Consider the following 21059-nt stretch of genomic DNA (forward strand, 5'->3'; position numbering starts at 1 on the left):
ACCGAATTGTGGAGTTCCCACTCGAGGTTGACTGCAAAATGTCTGCTGAGGGAGTCTGAGTGTATTTCATTTTCAAGGCTGCTGAGAGGGTGATTTGGTTGCTGACGTACCAGTTCCACAAGCTGAGTGCTTCTGTACACAGGGAGATGGCTCTTGCTCCTCCTCGTTTGTTGATGTAGAAGAGGTTCATAATGTTGTCCAACAGCATAAGGACATGGTGAGTGCAGATGAACAGAAGAAAGGCCTTGCATGCCTTCCGACTGCTCATAACTCTAGAATATCGATGTGCATCCTAGATTCTTGGAGCATCCAAGCACCTTGTGTTGTGTGGCTGTCCATGTAGACTCCCCAACCAAACAGGGATACGACTGTGATAATGGTCCTGTGTAGAGAGAAGGGAAGAAACGGGACGTCCACTTGTACCTGTTGAGGATTTGTCACCACAGTAGAGAAGAAAACCACCTCTGCAGACATTGTTACCATAAAGCTCACAGAGTGGCAGTTTGGAGAGTATAACCAAGTGGAGCCATGCTTGAAGGCAACTAACGTGGAGTCTTGCTAACGGAGGGACATGAGGCCATAGGACCTAAGAGAGATAGGCATTGTACTCAAGGGTGATTGCCATAGGTGCTACAACATTCTTCATGGTCAAACATGTCTGTTGGCAAGAATGCCATTGTGCTGACCGAATCCAGAGTGGCCCAATGAAGTCCACAATTTGCGTGGGGACGAGAATAGATTTTTTGGCATTTATGCTATCCCCATGGAAGAGAGGAGGTGTAACATCATTAGAGTTGATGCATGAACCTTCTGGCATGACTTAGCAACAAGAAGCCAGTCATCAAGGTAGGGGAAAAACAATAAGACCGAGGTGTCTGGTGTGAACTGCTACCATTGCGAATATTTTAGTGAAGACTCTGGGGGGCAGTTGCTATGCTGAAAGGGAGCATTCTGTACTGAAAATGGTCAGACCCCACCAAGAATCTGAGGAAGCATCTGAGCGGGATGAATATCTGCATTAAAGTAGACATCTTTCATATAGAGAGCTGTAAACGCGTCCTTTTGTAGCGATGGTAATATAAGAGCCAGCATGACCATATGAAACTTGAGTTTGCAAATGAAGCAGTTGAGGTGATGGACGTTGAGAACTGGTCTCCATCTGCCGTTCTTTTTGGGTATAAGGAAATAAGTCAAGTAAAAGCTGCTCCTGTAGTATTCGGGGGGGAGGGACACGGTGGGGGGACGGACACATATTCTGCTGCTCCTCACCAACAGGGAGTCCACGTCTTGCTTGAGACTAGTATTGAAAGTGGTCCCGGAAGGGGGAGGGGACTATGGAGGAGGCAGGGTGCAAACTTGTTCGTATAGCCAGAATGGATGACATTTGTCACCCACCAGTCTGTTATTGCATTCCACGTGTTGAGAGAGCATTAGATGACCTCCATATGGTGTATGGAGGTTGGGCAATGTTGAGTGTAGTGGCTGCAACTCTAGAGCTCCCGTCAAAAATAGCACCTCACTGGGGGGTTGAGATTGGGGATGCCAAGTCTGTTGCAGAAGGTGAAGGGAAGTAGGTCCTTTAAACTCTCTGCCTTTTGCGTGGTGGTTCATAGGGCCTCTGATAAAAATATTGTTGAGACATAGGTCTAGATGATTGTCGATGGAACTTTCTCCTGGGAGCACGTGTACATATACCCCAGAGAGCGGAAGTAGCCCTAGAGTCCTTCTAGATAGACGAATCCCTCTGTCCTGTCTTCTGACTAACTGATCCATTCTATTCTGAACCATGGGTTCTCTTGGGAACCATGACATATGGAGCCATGACTCTCTATGCATAACAAAGGCAGTAGCCTAGTGCAGTGGTTCTCAACCAGTAGCCTGCTTGCAACTTGGTGACATCCTCAGGGCCATACAGGTAGTATATATGTTGTATAGATGAGGCCCACCTAACACAAAGAGCTGAATATGAGGCCCACAATGGTAAACAGGCTGAGAACCACTGCTCTGAAGTATGCGTCAGTGACATCAACTGAGACTGGAGGGTGGTCTTTGCTATTAATTTGCCTTCATCTATCATCACCTGGAAACAAACTCTGTCCTGTTGTGGAAGATTGTTAGTCAATTCTGTAAATCTGGAGTAGCTCAGGAAGCTGTACTTGGCCATTAGTGCCTGGTAGTTGGCTATCCTGAGCTGGAGGCTCGATGATGAGAACACCTCTCCCCCCAATAGGTCTAGGTGCTTATCCTCTTGGTCCACAGGAATAGATAAGAGGTGATGTTGTCTAGTCCTTTTGGAAACTGCTTTGACCACCAAAGAGTTGGGAGAGGGGTGAAAAAACAAAAGATTCAGCCTCTTTGGCTGGCACATAATTTTTTCTGCCCTCTTGGGGGTGTAAGCGCAGGTGGCAGGGGTGTGCCAAACAGCCTTAGCTGGCTCCATTATAGCTTCATTAACAGGGAGCACTATTTTGTTGGATCCAGATGGGTAGAGGATGTTAAGGAGTTTGTGCTAGGATTCCTAAACCTCTTCAAGAGCAATCTATAATTCACAAGCAACTCTATGAAGATGATCATGGAACTCCCTGAATTCATTTTTGGATTAGGTGGAGGGAGACATAGGAGTTTGTCTCCAGATGAAGCAGTAAGATGGCCATCTTGCTGGTTCCAGCGGAACTGCCAGATCCGGTGTGTATTGCTCTTCCTCCTTTGAGGGATCTGTGGGGAAGAGAATCTGAGTGCCTCCTTCAAGGGGAGGCACAGAGTGACTCACTAGCAGATCTGACCAATTGTGCAGGGGTGTGTTGGTTCAAGGTCCCTCACTACGGCCAGTAGAAAGCGTCAAAAAGGGGACGCAGAGGCCCCCCCATAACAAGGGGTGACAGCGAATCAGAGATAAATGTGGAGGTTGGTCCCAAGATGGTGTAAGTCTTTTGAATGGCGGAGAATATGTAGGGTAAGGAAACAGTCTCCTCGGGTGGTTCGGAGTTTCCCCAATGAGGAGAAAGTTGATTCCTGTTCCAGAGGTGGTACCGTTGGTGCCACAGGAGAGAAGTTGTATCTAAAGGAAGGAACGGGTGATCAACTTCTCCAAGCTGTTGACTCCTCAGGTGGTGTTATGATATCTCTGGAAAGGAACAAACCCAGTGTAGGGAATTCTGTACCCAAGAGTGCGAAGATCTCCTATGGAACAGCACGGGACCCAGTTCTCCCCAGTGCAAATAGGATTGTTTCTGCCCAGACCACTGGAGCTGGACAGAATGCTGTCAAAGATGGTGCGGAGGGGGTAAGTGGTGAATGATCTTTGTCAGTGCCAACAAATCCAGAGGTTTCAGAGGTGCTGTGGATGACAGTATCAACGGATCACGTTCTGTTATTGACCGAGTCTGATGTTTATGAGCTTTCTTGTCAAGCCTCTGGGACTTAATACATACTAAGTCCTCTTAGGCTGAAGTGCTGGGTTTGCTCAGAGCCGAATCTGACTTATTCTAAGTGGATTTCGAGGAAGACTTAGCCTCATGCATTTGAGAGAGCTGCTCCCTGGGATCCCAAGAAGATCCAGCCAGAAGATCTATGAGGGTAAATCCTCTGGCACCAGTGCTGGTCTTAGCAAGGATTGAGCCTCCTGCTGTTGAGTCAGGCTGCTGTACCGGGAGGAGGAGAAAGAGGGGAGGGAAGGAGGGTTCCCCAGCTTGCGCCAACTGAGACTTCCTGGCCTTTTCTATGCGGTGTTTTGAAGGTGGAGATCCTGCTCTTCTCCAGTATGGCTGGGGAACAAGTGGCAGATACATCACAGCGAGGTGCAGTGATGTGAGTTTCCCTGGGGCAGTCCAAGCAGCACTGGTGGTTGTCACTGACTGAGAAGGATCACAGGCAGGAAGCAGAGTCTGAAGCTCAGAATCCTGGGCATGGAGTCCAGTATCCACATAGGATACGGGGGTGGGGGGCAGGAGTGTTCCCCCAAAGTTTAGTCTAGCACAAAGAACTACGAAAACACAAACTATTAGCTGTACAAGATGCTAAAAACTATTTAGCGAGCTAAATAGTATCTTAAGTCACAAAGATGAAGCTATGGACACAGAGGTTTTAACTTGCATTGTGTGGCGGTGAGAACGAACTGGAGAGATGGTTGGCCCGCTCTGCCCTTTATCCCCTTGGTTGGAGGCACAAGGTGAGCCACGGGGCATGCACGGACCAACAGACACCACTTTCAAATTCTCCAGCATATGATGTGCATGCCTAACCCAAAGTGCAATACAATAAGGACAATCACTCAAAGAAGAACAAGAAGCTTCATATGCAATGTTCTGTAGGAACACAGCATTTTTGGTAAAGAATATTAACAGCAGGGTAAAGTATTACATTTAAGGATGTTCCATTGTGTTTCAGGAGAGGCATCTTGATCTTCAATAGGAGCCCACTGTTTTTTACTTTATTTTAGGTTAGCATAAAGTTCGATTTTTTATGTCCCAAGAAACTCATGCAAAGATATATGCGTACTAGATAATACCTTCGAAGTTTTGTAGGATGTGGCCTTCCTTAAAAGGTATCGTCTGTTTTAGTTGCTGATCCAGCATGCTATGCACTGTAATAAACTCATCATCTAGAGCAACTACATAAGGAAAACACAGGGCTGCTCCAATCACATTCTCTGACCAGTGCACTGGGGCACGCTGGGAAATACCATCCACAGTTGCAAACATACCTGCAAAGAAAGGGAAGAAAGTCTGAAGCTTGTGCCAAAGCCTGCAGTTTTCCCAGATTTCCAGGAGTCAAGCAGTGTAACCTTTCTTGCCACCAGCCAAGCATGAGTAATTTACAAGTGTAAACAATACAGAACTTTTTACAATGGAAGGGCATTTCTGTAAACTTTTTACAACACACTGAATCTCCAGGGATCCTATTGCAATTAGACATTTGTTGATTAATTATGTTCGAAGTAGTATACACAAAAAAAATCTCTTTTCCTTGTGCACAGGAAGATGATGCAAACTTCTTTTCACCGCTCATTCCTCCCAGATGTAAATAATTTGAGTCCAAGAAACTTACTGTGGACTATTTTTTAAAAACTTAAGGTGCATACATTTTGGATGCTCTTTAATGGCCAAACCCACTAGATAATACTTAGTCCAGCCATAAGTGCAGGGAACTGGACTAGATAACATCTCAAGTTCCCTTCCAGTGCTAGGTTTCATAGAATCATATCAGCCTGTCCCTTCTGACATTGCTATTTTAGTGAAAATAGAAATATTCCTCCTACAGGTTGCCTGAGCACCACTCCTCCTGCAGTTTGACCTGTCTGCTCCCTTGAACATCTCAAATGCCAGCAGAGTATTTCAGTCTCCACGTTAAATTCAGTTCACCCATATTTCCTGAGTCAATTGCTATAGCAAAGTGAAGGCCTCAATTCTTTCAAAAGAGGGGTTTTTTCCCCCTTGCAAGTCATTTGTGTTTATCATTTGAAAAGAAATCCAGAAATAAAGGTATAGCAATTTGCTTTGCAAGAGCTTCCACAAGGCAAACAGAAAAAAATAGGACACGAAAGATTTAACAAACAACTTTAAAAATGAGAATACATAATCTTCAAAGTCTTATTGACTTTTTAGTAGGCTCTTTCCACTTAATTTGTTGGCATTTTCTCTCCTAGACTATGTATTTTGGATTTTTTCAAGTAACCGCTCAGTAAGTTAGACACATCTCTCTCTTTTGGACTATTTGCCACTAATCATATAGTAGACTTTAGGGGTCTCTCTCCCTCCCTACTTCCCCTCAGATGCTGGTGCAGCATCTCTGTTATGAAAGAAAATCCAATTAGCACTTTCAAAGGTTGTGCAGTAAATTCCTTATGTCAATCAAGCCTTTTATACAGTTCTTTATACAGAATATTCTATATCCAGAGATAATAAAATCACTTAAATTAGGCTTCATAATATAATTCAATATGCCAAGTTTATAATTAATAGAGACTACTTTAAAACAATGTTCTAACTCCATGCAAAGCCCTGCACTGATTTGTAGACTATTCTAGCATACAAAAATAATCAGCCTGGCGGTATTTGATCATCATGTTGGGTGTTAGCAATGACATCGGTAAATGTTTAAAACCAAGAGGTATACTATTCATTTCATTCTTTGGAATACAAGCCATTCAATATCTTTTACATACTTTCTTGGACTGAAACTTTTCACAAAACAATCCCTTCATATCTGACCTCTCAGTTCTTGGCTTCAAAGGAAACCTGTAAAACACCTTCCAAAAGACAAGCCTGGGAACTTAAATTCATAACTTTGCTAGACACTAAAAATCAAGGTTGTAATAAAGACACTGGATTACGGTTTACTACAACTACCTGCAACCCACTAACCCCGCTTTTTTGTCCTATGAAAGTAAAGGTATTAATGGAACACTTCTCTTTGCATGGTCTCTTACAATGCGTTTACTACTTATGCTAAACAATCTGTTCCACCTTGTTTAGCTATGACATTCTGAGGGTTTGTCTACACTTGAAACACTACAGCAGTACAACATGGGTAATCCACCTCCTTGAGAAGCGGTAGCTAAGGGCTTGCCTACACTTGCACCAGTGCAATTGCACAGCTATAGTACTTAGTGAAGATGCTACCTACACCAATGGGAGAGCTTCCTCCCATCAGCATAGGTACCTCACCTCCCTGAGTGGAAGTAGCTATGTCAATGGGAGAATGATGCCAGTCGACAGTGCTGTTGACACTAGGAATTAGGTTGGTATAACTGCGCTGCTCAGGGGTGTGGATTATACAGACATAAGTTTGTAGTGTAGACAAGGGCAAGGTTGACAGAATAATTTTTTCATTGACCTAATGCTATCTACACGGGGACTTAGGATGGCTTAACTACATCACTCCAAGGTGTGGATTTTTCACATCCCTGACTGACATAGTTGGATCAATGTAATTTTTTTAGTGTAGACCAGCCCTGAGTCACTTTCCCAGATCTGAAAAACGGTGTGTAGCTCAAAAGAGTCTTTCACAAACAGAAGTTGGCCCAATAAAACATTACCTCACTCATCTCGTTTCGCTAAGTTATTGAGTACTTATTTAAGCATGGATTTAAGATTGTGCTGCTCAGAATTATTTTTTTTAAAAAGCTTTTTCAATAGGAATATGAGAGATTGCTACATATTTTGACAGGATTCTTAAACTGATGAAATAAGGGTTCAGGTGGACCAATCTCATTTTAAAAAGGGGTTAAACCAGAGTCCTGTGTTTCCTATGATCCTACATGTAAAATTTGCCATTGAACTATGCTGCAGAATCTAAACTTCTAGAGTCTACAACAACAGTTCAGAAATTGACATTGTTCTTTCATCTCAAAAGGAAGCTAACTGAAGCCCAATCATGATTTCACTGATGACCACTTTAGAAGCTTTGCAGCAGAAGTTAGGTCCAACTTTGCCATGAGCTTGGATATAGCTAGAGATCAGAAATGTAGGAGTATACAAGTTAAATTGGAGTAGCTCTTCTGCAATATGCCTGTATGTTTTTACTCACTGTGCCTGCATCCTATTTTTAATAAGTATAAGAATAGCTTGGTCCCATGTACAATAATCAGCAGTAAACCCTGACCCCAAACACATTTTAAATATAGTTAAAATTTTCCATTCATCTGCCTGTGTGTGCCTAAAGAAAGTTCAAAACAAACTGATAATTAAAAAAATGGAATATTGTACTAGTACATTTTGGTTTTTGTGACTTTAGTGATCCCAGACATTTAAGTTCTCTGAAACAAGTAAAGCATGGGCAGTAACAGTACAGTACTTTCTGAAGCCAATCTCTGCCTGTTTATCTCAGCCCTGAACCTGAAAGGCCTATATAGCAAAAGGATACTTTTTGTCTTCATCTTCATTTGAAGTTGCCAATTATTGCCAACAATGGTTTTGGTGGTTTCTGTGATGTGGACACTTGGCTACTGGGAACTAGAATGAAATCACCAACTCATTTAACATAGAAAACTGAGTAGCTATGTGATGGTAACATATTAGCCACTACTGAAATATCTAGTTTCAAAACTGGAAATGCAGAGATTTAAGGCTCTATCTCCCATTATCAATTTTTAGACACCCAGACACCAGCATTTTTCTTTTATAGCATGCTGCTGGGTGTGCACATAAACAAGTCAGCCAAACTAAGCCTCACTTTTCTGCTGCTTTGGCCTTTGGGCTTGTCTACACTTATGCTTATGCTGACAAAACTTGTGTCGCTAAGGGGTGTATTTAAAAAAAAAAAAAAAAAAACACCACCTGGCCGAGCGACATAAGTTTTGCAGGCATGAGCACTAGCGTAGCTGCAAGAGCTCTCCCGCCGACATAATAAAATCAGCTAAATGAGGGGCAATAGCTATGTTGGTGGAAGAGCTCTCCCGGCGACATAGCGCTGTTTACACTAGTGCTTATGCTGGCAAAACTTATGTCGCTCATCAGGATGTCTTTTTCAGACACCCAAGCGACAAAACGTTTTGCTGGCATAAGCACCAGTGTAGACAAGCCCTTAGTTTGTCAAAATGGGCTATATCCAATTAGGTGAAGTGATCGAATTTTTGGCTGCAATGGAATGGTGGTATTAGGAGCTTTTCAAGTGGTGAGAAGAAAACAAAAACAACTATATTGGTAACTGATGACTACATAGTGCAAGCAACTGTGAACTTACTATGTCCAGTAAGCATGCATGGTAATGATAACCATTATAAAGAAAATAAACCCTCATCAACATCTGCTCTGGCCTAGTCCTGTATACAGTAGTGTCAAGTGTTAGTTGGAACCATGTTTAAAATGATTCTTGTTAGCAGAGCAGTAACACTTAAATGCCAAGATATATAGAACCTAACTATAACCACATTATAACCTACCAAGAAGAGTGCTGGAGGTACCCAATTCTTCTTCAAGTCACTGAAGGGGATGGTAAAGGAAAGAATGTAGAAAATTATAGTTAAACAGAATTAAAGAAGATCTACAAATTTTATAACAGGCAAAGTAAGTAATGCTAGACTCAAGCAGTTAGGCCCTGTCTAGACTTGGAAAAAGGTATTAAACCCTGTTCACACTTGTGTTAAAAACATAAGAATGGTCCCTCTGTATCAGACCAATGGTCCCTCTAGCCCAATATCCTGTCTTCTGTCAGTAGCCAATGCCAGGTGCTTCAGAGAATGAACAGAACAGGGCAATTATTAAGTGATCCATCCCCTAATGTTCAGTCCCAGCTTCTGGCAATCACAAGTTTAGGGACCCCCCAGGGACCATGAGGTCTGACCATCTTGGCTAATAGCCATTGAGGGACCTATCCACCATGAACTTACCTAATTCTTTTTTCAACCCAGTTATACTTTTGGTCTTCACCACATCCCCTGGCAACAAGTTCCACAGGTTGATTGTGTGAAGTACTTCCTTCTGTTTGTTTTAAACCTACAGCCTATTAATTTCATTGGGTGATCCCTTGTTCATGTGTTATGTGAGGGGGTAAACAACATTTTCTTATCCACTTTCTCCACACCATTCAGAATTTTATAGACCTCTATCTTATCCCCTCTTCATCATATCTTTTCTAGCTATCTTTCTTTTTCAGTCTTTTTAATCTCTCCTCATTTGGAAGTTGTTTCATACCCTTAATCATTTTTGTTGCCCTCCTCTGTACTTTTCCAAATTCCTATATGTGAGAGAGAGAGAGAGAGAGAGAGAGCGCGCGCGCGAGCGCAACCAGAACTGCATGCAGTATTCACGGTGTGGGCATACCATGGATTTACATAGTAGCTTTATGTTTCTGTCTTATCTATCCCTTTCCTCATGGTCCCTAACATTTTGTTAACTTTATTTGACTGCTGCTGCACATGAGCAGATGTTTTCAGAGAACTATCCAAGACCTCTTTCTTGAGTGGAAACAGCTTATTTAGACTCTCATTTTGTATGTATAATTAGGATTAATTTTGGTAATATGCATTAGTTTGCATTTATCAATTTTGAATTTCATCTGCCATTTTGTTGCCTCGTCACCCAGTTAAGTGAGATCCATTTGTCACTCTTCATAGTCTGCTTTGTACTTAGCTACCTCGGTCCCAGGATATTATAGAGACAAGGTGGGTGGGGTACTCTCTTTTATTGGACCAACTTCTGTTGGAAAGAGAGAGAGAGACAGACAAGCTTTTGAGCCACACAGAGTAGTTCTTCAGGTCTGGCACACTCAGACTACCTTTCCTAGACTTGAAGAGGAGCTCCTTGTGGCTTGAAAACTTGTCCCTCTCTCTCCAACAGAAGTTGGTCCAGTAAAAAAAGATTACCTCACTCACCTGGTCTCTCTCAATGATCTAAAGTAATTTTGTATCACCTGCAAACTTTGCCACCTCACTGTTTACCCCTTTTTCTAGTTCATAAATGAACATGTTGAACAGCACTGGTCCCAATACAGATCCTTTCAGGAGCCTGTTTACCTCTCCCCCTTTTGGAAAAAATGAATTTATTCCTACCATAACCAGTTACTGAACGATAAGAGGATCTTCCCTCTTAACCCATGTCTGCTTAGTTTGCTTAACAGCCTTTTGGAGAAGGAAGGACTTTCCAGGCTTTCTGCAAGTCCAAGTACACTATATCCATTGGACCACCCTTGTCCACATTTGTTGACACCCTCAAAAAATTCTAATTCCCTTTACAAAAGCCATGTTGATGCTTCCCCAACATATTGTGTTCATCTATGTGTCTGATAATTCTGGTTGAAACTATACAACAGAGCAATTTGCCTGGTACTGAAGTCAGGCTTACCTGTAATTGCCATGATTGCTGATTTTTAAGAAAGGCTCTCGAGGCAATCACATAAGCTGCTATCTGCTAGTCATCTCATACAGCAGCTGATTTAACCAACAGGATATATACACTACAATTTCATATTTGAGTTTCTTCAGAACCCCTGGGTGGTTACAATCTGGTCCTGGCAATTTATTACTGTTTAATTTCAAAGTCCTCTATTGACCCCTCAATCTGGGGACAGTTCCTCAGATTTGGCACCTAAAAAGAATGGCTCAGGTGTGGGAATCTCCCTCACATCCTCCACAATGAAGACTCATGCAAATAATTCATTTAGCTTCTTTGCAATGGCATGATCTCCCTTAAGTGCTTCTTTAGCTCCTCAATGGTCCAAGTGACCCATTGATTGTTTGACAAGTTTCCTGCTTCTGATGTACTTTAAAAAAAAAAATTGCTGTTAGTTATGTCTTTTGCTAGCTACTCTTTGAATTCTTTTTGGCCTTCCTAATTATATTTTTACACTACTGTGGGTTTGAACACAACCTATTTTCTTAGACTAAACCTGGCCTTAGATATTATGCTGAGTGAGATAGGCAGAGGGCCTATTCTATCATTGTGTCTAGAACCTTCATGTAGGAACAAAAATGGAAAATGGAACAGGATTTAGCTAGTTGGGGAAGGCAGGGGAAAAAAAGCCAAGAAAATTGAAAAGGTAATGATCCAATGAAGAAGAGTACAATTCATTACACCTGAATGTTTTTATTTCACTATAGACCAGTGGTCCCCGAACTGAGAGACGTGCCCCTGTAGAGAGGATGCAGAGGAACATGCAGGGGGGTGGGAAGGGCACATGGCAGGGCCTGGGCCAGCTCCCACGGCTCTGGGCCTCCAGCCTCTGCTCCACCCATGTCTCTAGCCCCAGTCTCTCCTCCTCTCCAGCTCTGCCTTCAGCCCAAGCTGCGCTGCTGAGGAAGCCTTGCCTGTACAATAATGGAGGGGGGGCCCAGACAGATTCCATTACTAGCGGGGGTGGGGGAAAGGGGGGAAGGTACGACAGGAAAAGTTTGAGCACCACTGCTATAGACACCTCAGAACCAAGTTTATCTACATCAATTCAAGTTTACCATTTTTAAAGTGTTATGCAGATTTTGCAAACTTGTAAAACTGTGCAATAAGAATACCTAGGACTAGTTTTACGGATGCTACTTATCTTTCATTTTCAAGTATTGCAAGTATAGCCTGTAAGGAAATGCAGCATTTATTCTACATTATGGCATCAAATTACTAAAGTGACCTCAATCCAGGCAGTTGATCTTAAAACAGAGTTTTAAATTGAAAATTACAAAAATTTTAGTCTCACCTAATCCTCCAGGTCCAGCCAGCAGAAACTCCTGTCTGCCTATCCTTTTCACAATTGGCCGTTTCTCTTCACTGCTATAAGGGAACAGATCCTGGGAGATGCCAGTATTATAATTCAATATGATATATTGTGTAGTAAGTGCAAGGCATAAGTAATGACCATCTACAGCCACAGCACAGGGTTGCTCTGGAGTGAACACTTCCTTCACTATCTGGACTCTATCCTCGTATACCATGAACATCTGTATGGTCCGCCGTTTCACTGAGATAATGCAAACTTCTACACAAAAAGGGTCTCCACTCACAGGATTTTCATTTAACGTGAATGTAACAGCTCCTTTGATTCTAGCTCCAGTGGGGACAGGTTCCAGGTTCATCATATTAACTAATGTTATAGCACTGTCACAAAGCACCAGTAGCCTGTTGAGTGCTGAAGCTGCTTTCAGCTCACTGACTGCTTTCTTGAAGCCCAAGTACTTATGCAGTTGTCTGGTGGCAGCAAAAGTTATTTTTCCCACTGATGGTATCTTCTCTTCCAGTAGGAAGTGATAGACAAAGCAGTCATTGGTTCCAATATAAAGGTTTTTCCCACAGCACTCAATGCATTCAACGTTGATTCGAGCTTTGTCTCCCATTAGCATCTCCCGCTCAACAGCAGGAACGAGCTTGAAGGCCTTCACACTCATTGTGTCTTCTGGCTGATCTGCTTTGAAAGGGAGAAAGAAACAGCATTTTATTCATATCCACATAAAGCAAGGCCAAACATCATCTAGCGAACAAGTTATCGAATCAAACTCAGAACATCAGATTGTCAGCTCTCTCAGAAATATAAATTATAGCATTTTCTACTTGAATCAACTAGAAACCATCAGTTTGCATACAGTACAATTTGCTAAGTTACTCCCATGCTAAGTATGAAAGACAAAAAACAAACTAATACTTCTTTGTAAGGCTGCTCCTGAAAGAAAGCAACCAAATTCCAAAGCAATCCCAATTAGAAGGAAACCAAAAAATTTTTCAAGAACATCCAACTCAGTGGGGCCCTGGCAAAGACTGCTGCTTCTAGGTGCTTTCACAATACAAATAATAAAAGCACGCAAGTCCCATTGATTTTCAATGGGACTTAACCAATTTGAAATGATTACCCCTCTGTCTTTAACATGTAAAAGGCTTGGCTACCATCAAAACCCTTTAAAGAAAGACAGTTTTTAGACTAGTAAGTTAACATCTTTCACATAGCACTTTGTGCCCTTTTTGATCAAATTTAAGTTAATGACAGTCTAGAATGCCATTATAAAATAAGCCATTCAGAAATCTTCTGATTCTAATCATAGGCATATTCCATTGTCAATATGCACATAATATCTTTTACTTTTAAAAGGCAGTGCATGTCAAAGAGAGTAAACAACACATAACCCTCAAGCACTCTGGGTTGTGGTGTGTACATTCAAAACATTCTTCCTTTGCAAGGTGACTTTTGAATCAGAAGTGAGGAAAACCTTAGGGGACTGAATAAATTGAAAAAGCATGTGTAAAGGGTGCACAGAAAAATGGAAGCATTTTGGTTAATTCAGAGCACAGCTCACTTGAGAATATAGCTGGTTGCTCTGGATGTATAAGCAAACAGGCCTCTTCCAATTGCTATACTGTTACTTTCTAGTTCTATACTTCAACATATGGAGCTCCCAAGTGGTCACTAGTGTAACACAACAGCAAGCAAGCAAGCACGCATCTTATTCTGTGTCTACATGCAAAGGCACTAGCATATTTTGGGCACTGTAGAAGTAACTTTTCATAGCATTCTAAAAATAGGGGGGAAAAATCCAGACAAGAAATTTGAGCACAAATTGCTGCAAAGACAATTATTGCTTTTTCTGAATTTAAAACAAGGTGTGCAATCCATTCAAACATACAAGTTTTTGATTTGCAAGACAAAAAGTCTAGACCTAGTTTATTCGGCCATAGAGAATCCATCTCAAAGCAGAAGAAATAAAATACTAAATAACTTAAGTGTTGGTGTTGTAAAACAGTAGTTCACAGTAGCCAAAACTGCAATTTACATAGTCCAATATATTGAAACAGTTTGATATTTGATGTAGAAAAAAAGTCTTTCAAAACTCATTTTAAGAGGGCCAAATTATATTTTTACTTGTAGCCTCTGGGCTCGAGTTAAAGCTAGAGTAATTCACTACACACAATCCATAGCAAATCTCCCAGATAATGGGCGCTTTATGCAAAAATAAAAAGCCATACGGTATCCTCAAATAATAACTAAGTTTTAACTGGAAGTTTTCAGTTTCATTCTGTGAGGAAAAATTAAGAACAATACTATTTCTGCACTCTGACTACCGGCATTTCCAATTACCAGATTTAGCCACAGAACGGTCTGCACACCCAAGTTATTTAAAAATATGACCCATAAAGTGTTCTCATGAGATTTAAAAGTCAACATCACAAAAATTAATGGGTACTGTTCCCTGTTCTCAGTGCAGTTTGTTACACAACTACATTGATTCCCATGCAGAAGGTTCTCTTCATAATCATAATCAAGTAGCACTTTTCCCTGTATGACAGGTATATTCTGCAGAACATAAATCTCATTGATAGAGCCCTGTGTAAATCACAGATTTTATTTTACTTTTTTAGAAAATTTGCTACAGTGTAAATGGAAAAGTAATGAATTCACATTTTCCATGGAATTAATTTTACAACTAAATTTAGTCAGTTTCAAGGATGGTTATATTTGCACATAGCAGTATAAGCTAAGTAAGTTTTTTTGTACCGAAGACTTTGTTGTAGACATTTTCCTTTTTTAAAAAAATGGAAAGATTATTCGGAACATTTTCATGATTTCCAAGCTTTTCATGAAATCATGATTTACACAGAATCTACTCACGGATACTATCAATGGAGTTTCATTATATCCAAATTCAATATGGAAAACTAAAATTAATTTCCCATTTCATGTGCCAAGTATTAGGTGAACAAGCATGTGTGTCATTAATAAAACCTGAGTACTGACTAGCTTTTCCTACTCCATGAGATCCTTGTCCTTAAGAAATGTGAACCACCAGAAAGTAGCTCTCCCACACGCCTGACAGAGTTGGTGGGAAAATACAGTGGGTGATAAACTAGATCTCCCTCTAATGTGCCCCTAAAACCTGAGAATTCTGACCAGTCTTTGAAGTCAGGGTACAGACTGGCGCTACTCTGAACATCATTTGAATATATCTGTTGGAAGCCTGTGGGAAGACAGAAGTAATGATTACTAGTCCACAAGTACTTAGAAATAAACAAAAAACAAATGTCAAATAAAATGCTTGTGTCCCAAACATCTACCTGCACAAGTTCCAGAATATGAACACCACCAAAACAATACTATTCATTATTCAGTGAATAAATATCAAAGCATTAAATATGAAAGTTTTCATCAATATTCCCAAAACACTGTCTACTTTTGAACAATCTGATCACAGAAAAATATAAGCCTCCTCAGAAAGACACCACTGGAAACTATTTTGGGAAAATGTTTGCAAACCTGGGTCATTAAAGCATTACACCAAGCTGTTTTTGACTATGCTGTTTGCTGCTTTGCCTTCACAACCAGTACTTTCTCATTTAGCACTTTAAAAGTGATCAAAATAAACATGTACCTGAATGAAAAGGGAGCACCTATTCCAAAATAGCATTTATATTGGGTTAAGAATCTCACCATAAGATAAATCTGGTCACATTTTCCTCTAAAAAGCCTGAAAAGGTAACTAAATATGACTGCTCTTTTAGAAACAGGAACTACCAATTGAAATCCCAAACTGAAAATTTTATTTGTACTATTTTAGAATTGCCTCTTCACTTAGGGTTTAAATTAGGCTTCTTACCTTACACAATGAAAGCAGACCCTAAGAATGAAATAGCCCAGGGTAAAATGAGAATGGGAATTTCTGGGGAAATGTAATCACGTTGTCCCACAATATTATCAAAAGAAGCACAATGTATAAAGTAAAAGGACTGCACACAGATTGACTGCCAAAACAAAAATCTAATAGCCTGTAGCCTAAAATGAAAAGCCAGTCCCTAGAGACTCTCAACTGGCCTTTTTACTTGAAGCTGTCAACATTCACTCAGTTCCTGTAGCCCAGGGTTAAAATGCTAATATGTGCCACTGGGAGAGCTATACAGTTCTGGCCTGACCAAGAATGTTATTTTAAAATACTTCAGAATAAAGAGGATAGAAAAAAAGATATACAAGTAATCAAAACAGAATTACAATCTTCCTGTAGCCTAAGGCACTAAAACCAAATCATGGAAGTCTGGAGGAAAGAGGTTCTATGGCTATATAATATAGTGAGAGAGAGAAAGAGAAAGATCCCACACAGCACTAGAATATGTACCCTGGAACAATATGCCGTTCCTTATAAAAGTCAGAGTCCACCTCTCACAGAAAAGTGAAGTTATTGAACATCACCTAAATAAGATACATGGTAGCATCCACTGTAATTAGTATTGTTACATGTTATCTGCACATTCAATTTACTTACAACACACAACAGTCTGACTTTTTAAATGTAAATTAAGAACATTTTGGAGATATCATTGGAAAGCCTCCTCTTAAGGCCTTCCAATGATAACTGCAAAACATCCTTCATTTTTTACGTTTTTTAACTACACTGTTTTGTCACACTGATTAGTCAGTACAATGTAGTATGCAGTGTAATTATAGCTGTGTTGGTCCCAAAATTTTAGAGTGGGTGAGGTAAACACAAAAACATGCTTATCACCTGTGGGTGAACATTCTTCACAAAGCCATCACTAACCTGCACACCTTGAGCCTCAGAGCTTCAATTCTTAACTCTGCTAGACCCTAACTATCATGGGCTGAACAGAGACACTAGATTTATGGCTCATTAAAACAACCTATAACCCACTAACCCATCCCATCCCCCCCTTTTTTTTGTTCTAACTGCAGCGGTGTTAAGGGTCCAGTATATCTTGAATGGTCCCTTACAGCAAGTGCTAAGCACTACCTCTCATCACTTTGTATTTAGCGGTGATGCCGGTCGGGGCACTTTTCCCAGACCTGAAGAGCAGCTCCGGGCAGCTCCAAGGCTGGTCTCTCTCACCAGCTGAAGTTGGTCCTATCACGGCCCCCAGCCTGTCTTCCCAGTCAGTACCATGCTGCTCGCTAGGAAGAGTCCAGGCTAGATTGCCCGGTTTGAAGCACCCCTGACCTGCCTCGCCCAGGGCAGAGAGAGCAGCTACTGGGGCTCTGAGGCACACGTTACACCGACAGCCTCTGGTGGTGCCCCAGCACTGGACGTGCACTCACACTCATACACACACTCACTCACACACACACACACACACAGCCCCTGGCACACAAAATGGCTCCAGTAAGTTTCCCTGCAGCGCCGTGAGCGCAGGCCCCCGGCCGTCTCCCCTTCCCGGCGGCTCGCGGGGCGGGCCCACAGGCCACCAGCGCTGCGCTGGACCCAGGGCAGCTGGGGCCGGGCGGGCCCCGCGCTCAGGCCCGGGCGGGAGGCGGCTGGCGGCCCAGCCGGCTCGGCTCGGCTGCGGCCCGAGGCGTTGAACGCGGCCCCGGCCGGGAAGCGGCTCCTGGGGGAGGCGCCGGCGCTTACTGCGGCTGTCAGGGCCGGGAGCGGGGCGGCGGCCCCGGGGTGGTGGTGACAGTGACGGCGGCGGCGGCGGGTCTCTCCTCCGAGGCTCCCTCCAGCTGGCGGCAGCCGCAGCCCGCCCCGGCTCCCGCCCAGCCACCTCCTCCTCCTCCGGGGGCGGCTCCCCGAGCCCTTCCGGTCACACGGGATGGGGGAAGCGCCGGCTGAGCCCGGTGACGAGCCGAGGAAGGGCGGGTCCTTCGGCCGGGGCGGGGAAAGGAGGGGAAACGCCCCGTTGACTTTCATGGGAGCGGGGCCTGAGTGAGGGGAGCCCCGCCCCCATTCACATCCCATCCCCCAACCATCCTCTGCACCCCCCGCCCCACTGTGTCCTCCTGGCCCCTCACGCACCGCCCTAACTCGCCATGCCGCCCCCAGCCGAATCTCCCTCCACCAGGCCCTCGCCTCCCTGTGCCGTCCACTCGCCCGCCCCATGCCAAAGGCACAGCTGCTCACGTCCCCCATGCACTCCATGCCAACCTCGGACACACACCTCGTGCCCCTCTGTTCATGCCCTCGTGTGCACATTCATACCACATCCCCGTGCGGCTGTCCTCAGACTAGACAGCCGAGTACCTCCGCAAGTAAAAATACACGCACTGCCATGTGTGGCTGGCTAGAAGATTGGCCTTACCCAATGCTGCAAGCTGATTCATGCCGGCATACCTCTGCACATGTGCAATTGCCCCATTTAAGTCAATGCAATAGGGTGAAATATAGGTGATGTCACTGGAGCGCCATACAGGTGCAGAGATCCACTTTCAGAATCAGGGCTTAATTTAAGACAAGATACAGCAATTAATTGTTATTATTATTATTTTATTTGTACTTCAGGAGTCCCAGCCATGGACAAGAACCCTGGTGTGCTAGGCACTGTACAAGCACAGAACAAAAAGACAGTCCCTGCTCCCAAAGAGCTCAAGAGACAACAGGTGGAGACAGGGAGAGGGAGCACAAGGAACAATAAGAAAGACAAGTGGGTGTAACAGGCAACTGGGGAATGGGGCAGAGTAAGAGTGATAAAATCCATTACATAGACTGTGCACAATTAATTTGTTTTGAGTCATTCAAAGTCCAAGTTCAATTTCTTTTTAGGATATTAGTACTGATATATAGATGCATCATTTATTTCCCTTTGCTTTTTCTTAATTTTGTAAAATGCATTAAGTACTTTAAATTGCATTATAATTGTATGTTGTAATGGCAACATGGTTAATTTACAAATGTAATTATTTTTAATTCTCTATTTTGTTTTTAAATGGATAAGTAGATTACTCACTCAAAGCAGTGCACACTTATTTTACTTCACAATAGCCAAACCTCTGGTTATTGCAGATCATCAAATGTTAATAGTCAGAGCTATCATTTTTATCAGCCAAATCCATCCTGTTCACTTTAATAACACAACTCCTGTGTGTAAATACACAAACATTGTATTTATTGACACTCTGACAATTACAGTAAAATACTTTCTTTTGCTGGGTATACCCATTTTTATTATTTTCAGTATTCAGAAATATAGTGTAGGGACCACCCTTCCTTATAGTCACAATAAAAGCTAATTACGCCTCCCTACTGAGTATATCAACTTCACTTCTGGGTTGGCCAGAGAAAGTTGCTTGAGAATGACATGAGGTTCTCCCAGCCTCTGCCAGGACTAAACTTAAACTAAGCAGCACATTTCACTATCTTGACTGCCCACCTAGCTAGAATACAATTATATTAAATAGCAACATTTGACATAGTTATATACATTGAAAATTAACTCTTGACTACACTATTATTATTATTATTGTAGGCTGTGATATGCAAGTAGGCATACCAGTGGATGTATTATTGCTTCTTGATACATTATGATGAAGTATTCCTGCATATTAGTGGTTCTCAGGCCACTTGTGGCTCAATCAGCAGTAGCACACAGCTGCAACCCATGTGACATCCTCAGGGCCATACAGATAGTATTAGATGTGGCTCACATAATATATGGTGGGCCACATATGTGACCCACAATTGTAAATAGGTTGAGAATAGGCCTCATCTACTCTAACTGAATGGACTTTGTTTACACCTATCCTCCCCATTGTTGTTTCTTACCCTTGGATGTATATATATACCTCCTATCTGATTTCTATTTCATGCATCTGATGAAGTGGGTTGCAGCACATGAAAGCTTATGCTTGCAGAAATTTGTTAGTCTTTAAAGTGCTACAGGATTCTCGTGGTTACTGCTGTATATGTTCTTCCCCATTGTGCATTGTATCTTTGTGCTTAAGATGTTCATTCACTACATATATTAGGCCTGAGAGTTCAGCTTGAGTCCATTTGTTTCTCAAATATTAGAGAACAGCAAACTTTACCCTCCCACTATCTGTACATTCTTTTTGGATGTTTGTGTGACAAACTTGTTCTTCCACAGCTAGAGAAGTTCCTTTCCAGGAACATGTCTTTACAGTCTCCATAACAGAACCTCTGTTTTTCATATCAGGACTTCTGTCCCTGCCTCCCCAACTAGTTGAGATCTAGTCAGGAAACTCCTCTCCGAGTTAGCAATTTGGAAAGGGAAAGGGGGTTGAAACCCATATGTTGAGAAGCTCTGCTGCAAAGCATGGATTGTTGCATATGCAACAATATGAGTTATCAAAGACGTAAAGATATACTTTGTGATTCATAGAGAGGTACAGTATTGATGTAAAAAGTGACAAATTGAGAGGAACTAATGGTTCTATACTGTTCTTTAATTTGTTTTTTAATATATTAAAATACCCTGAAGTTTCAACTTTTTTACACTAGAAACTGAAGATACTGTAACAAATGCAAGGAAAGACTGGTTTGATTTTACTTAGTGTGTATTTAAAAAAAAAAAGAAATATTTTTAAATTGTTGTAGGTTGGAGAAGTACAAACTGATTTAAAAGAATATGGCATCTTTAGGTTTGATAAAACAATACAAACTTATTTGGATATTTTATATATGATTTTTTAATTTTTTTCTGAGTAGTTTAAAAGTAGCAACTACTTAGTCTGTAAATGGTATGTGTTGTTTCTTAAACCCTGATTCTGCAAACAGTTATGCATGTGCTTAATTTTACTACTATGATTCCACTGATTTAAATGAGATTACTCACAGTAATAAAATTAAGTACATGCATAAGTGTTAGCAGTATAGTAAAATGGTACAAGGATGCAACTGCAAAGAAGGAATGACTTCTAATATTTGAGAAGCACTTCTCATTTATTATTGTTTATATAATACCAAAGATGAGCAT

The 21059-nt window shown here is 41.9% G+C and overlaps 1 protein-coding gene across 2 annotated transcripts in view; it reads right to left on the minus strand.

Annotated features, from left to right (window-relative positions):
• Window positions 1–17931, minus strand: part of TGFBRAP1 (transforming growth factor beta receptor associated protein 1) — a 43424-nt gene extending 25493 nt beyond the window's left edge. Inside the window, exons 1-3 of one of the 2 annotated variants that reach the window (XM_067563591.1) lie at window positions 17759–17931; window positions 12124–12825; window positions 4508–4702 (exon numbers count right to left, since the gene is read on the minus strand). In XM_067563591.1, the coding sequence (XP_067419692.1) occupies window positions 4508–4702; window positions 12124–12808 (880 nt within the window). In that variant the 5' untranslated portion in view covers window positions 12809–12825; window positions 17759–17931. Of the gene's footprint in view, window positions 1–4507; window positions 4703–12123; window positions 12829–17758 lie in introns of both variants that reach the window. The other variant, XM_067563590.1, reaches the window with a different exon arrangement.
• Between the last annotated feature and the right edge of the window lie 3128 nt (window positions 17932–21059).

Source organism: Emydura macquarii, unplaced genomic scaffold (assembly GCF_026122565.2).
Source record: "Emydura macquarii macquarii isolate MOO-44397 ecotype Brisbane River unplaced genomic scaffold, CSIRO-AGI_Emac_v2 contig_2531, whole genome shotgun sequence".
Classification (NCBI taxonomy): Eukaryota; Metazoa; Chordata; order Testudines; family Chelidae; genus Emydura; species Emydura macquarii.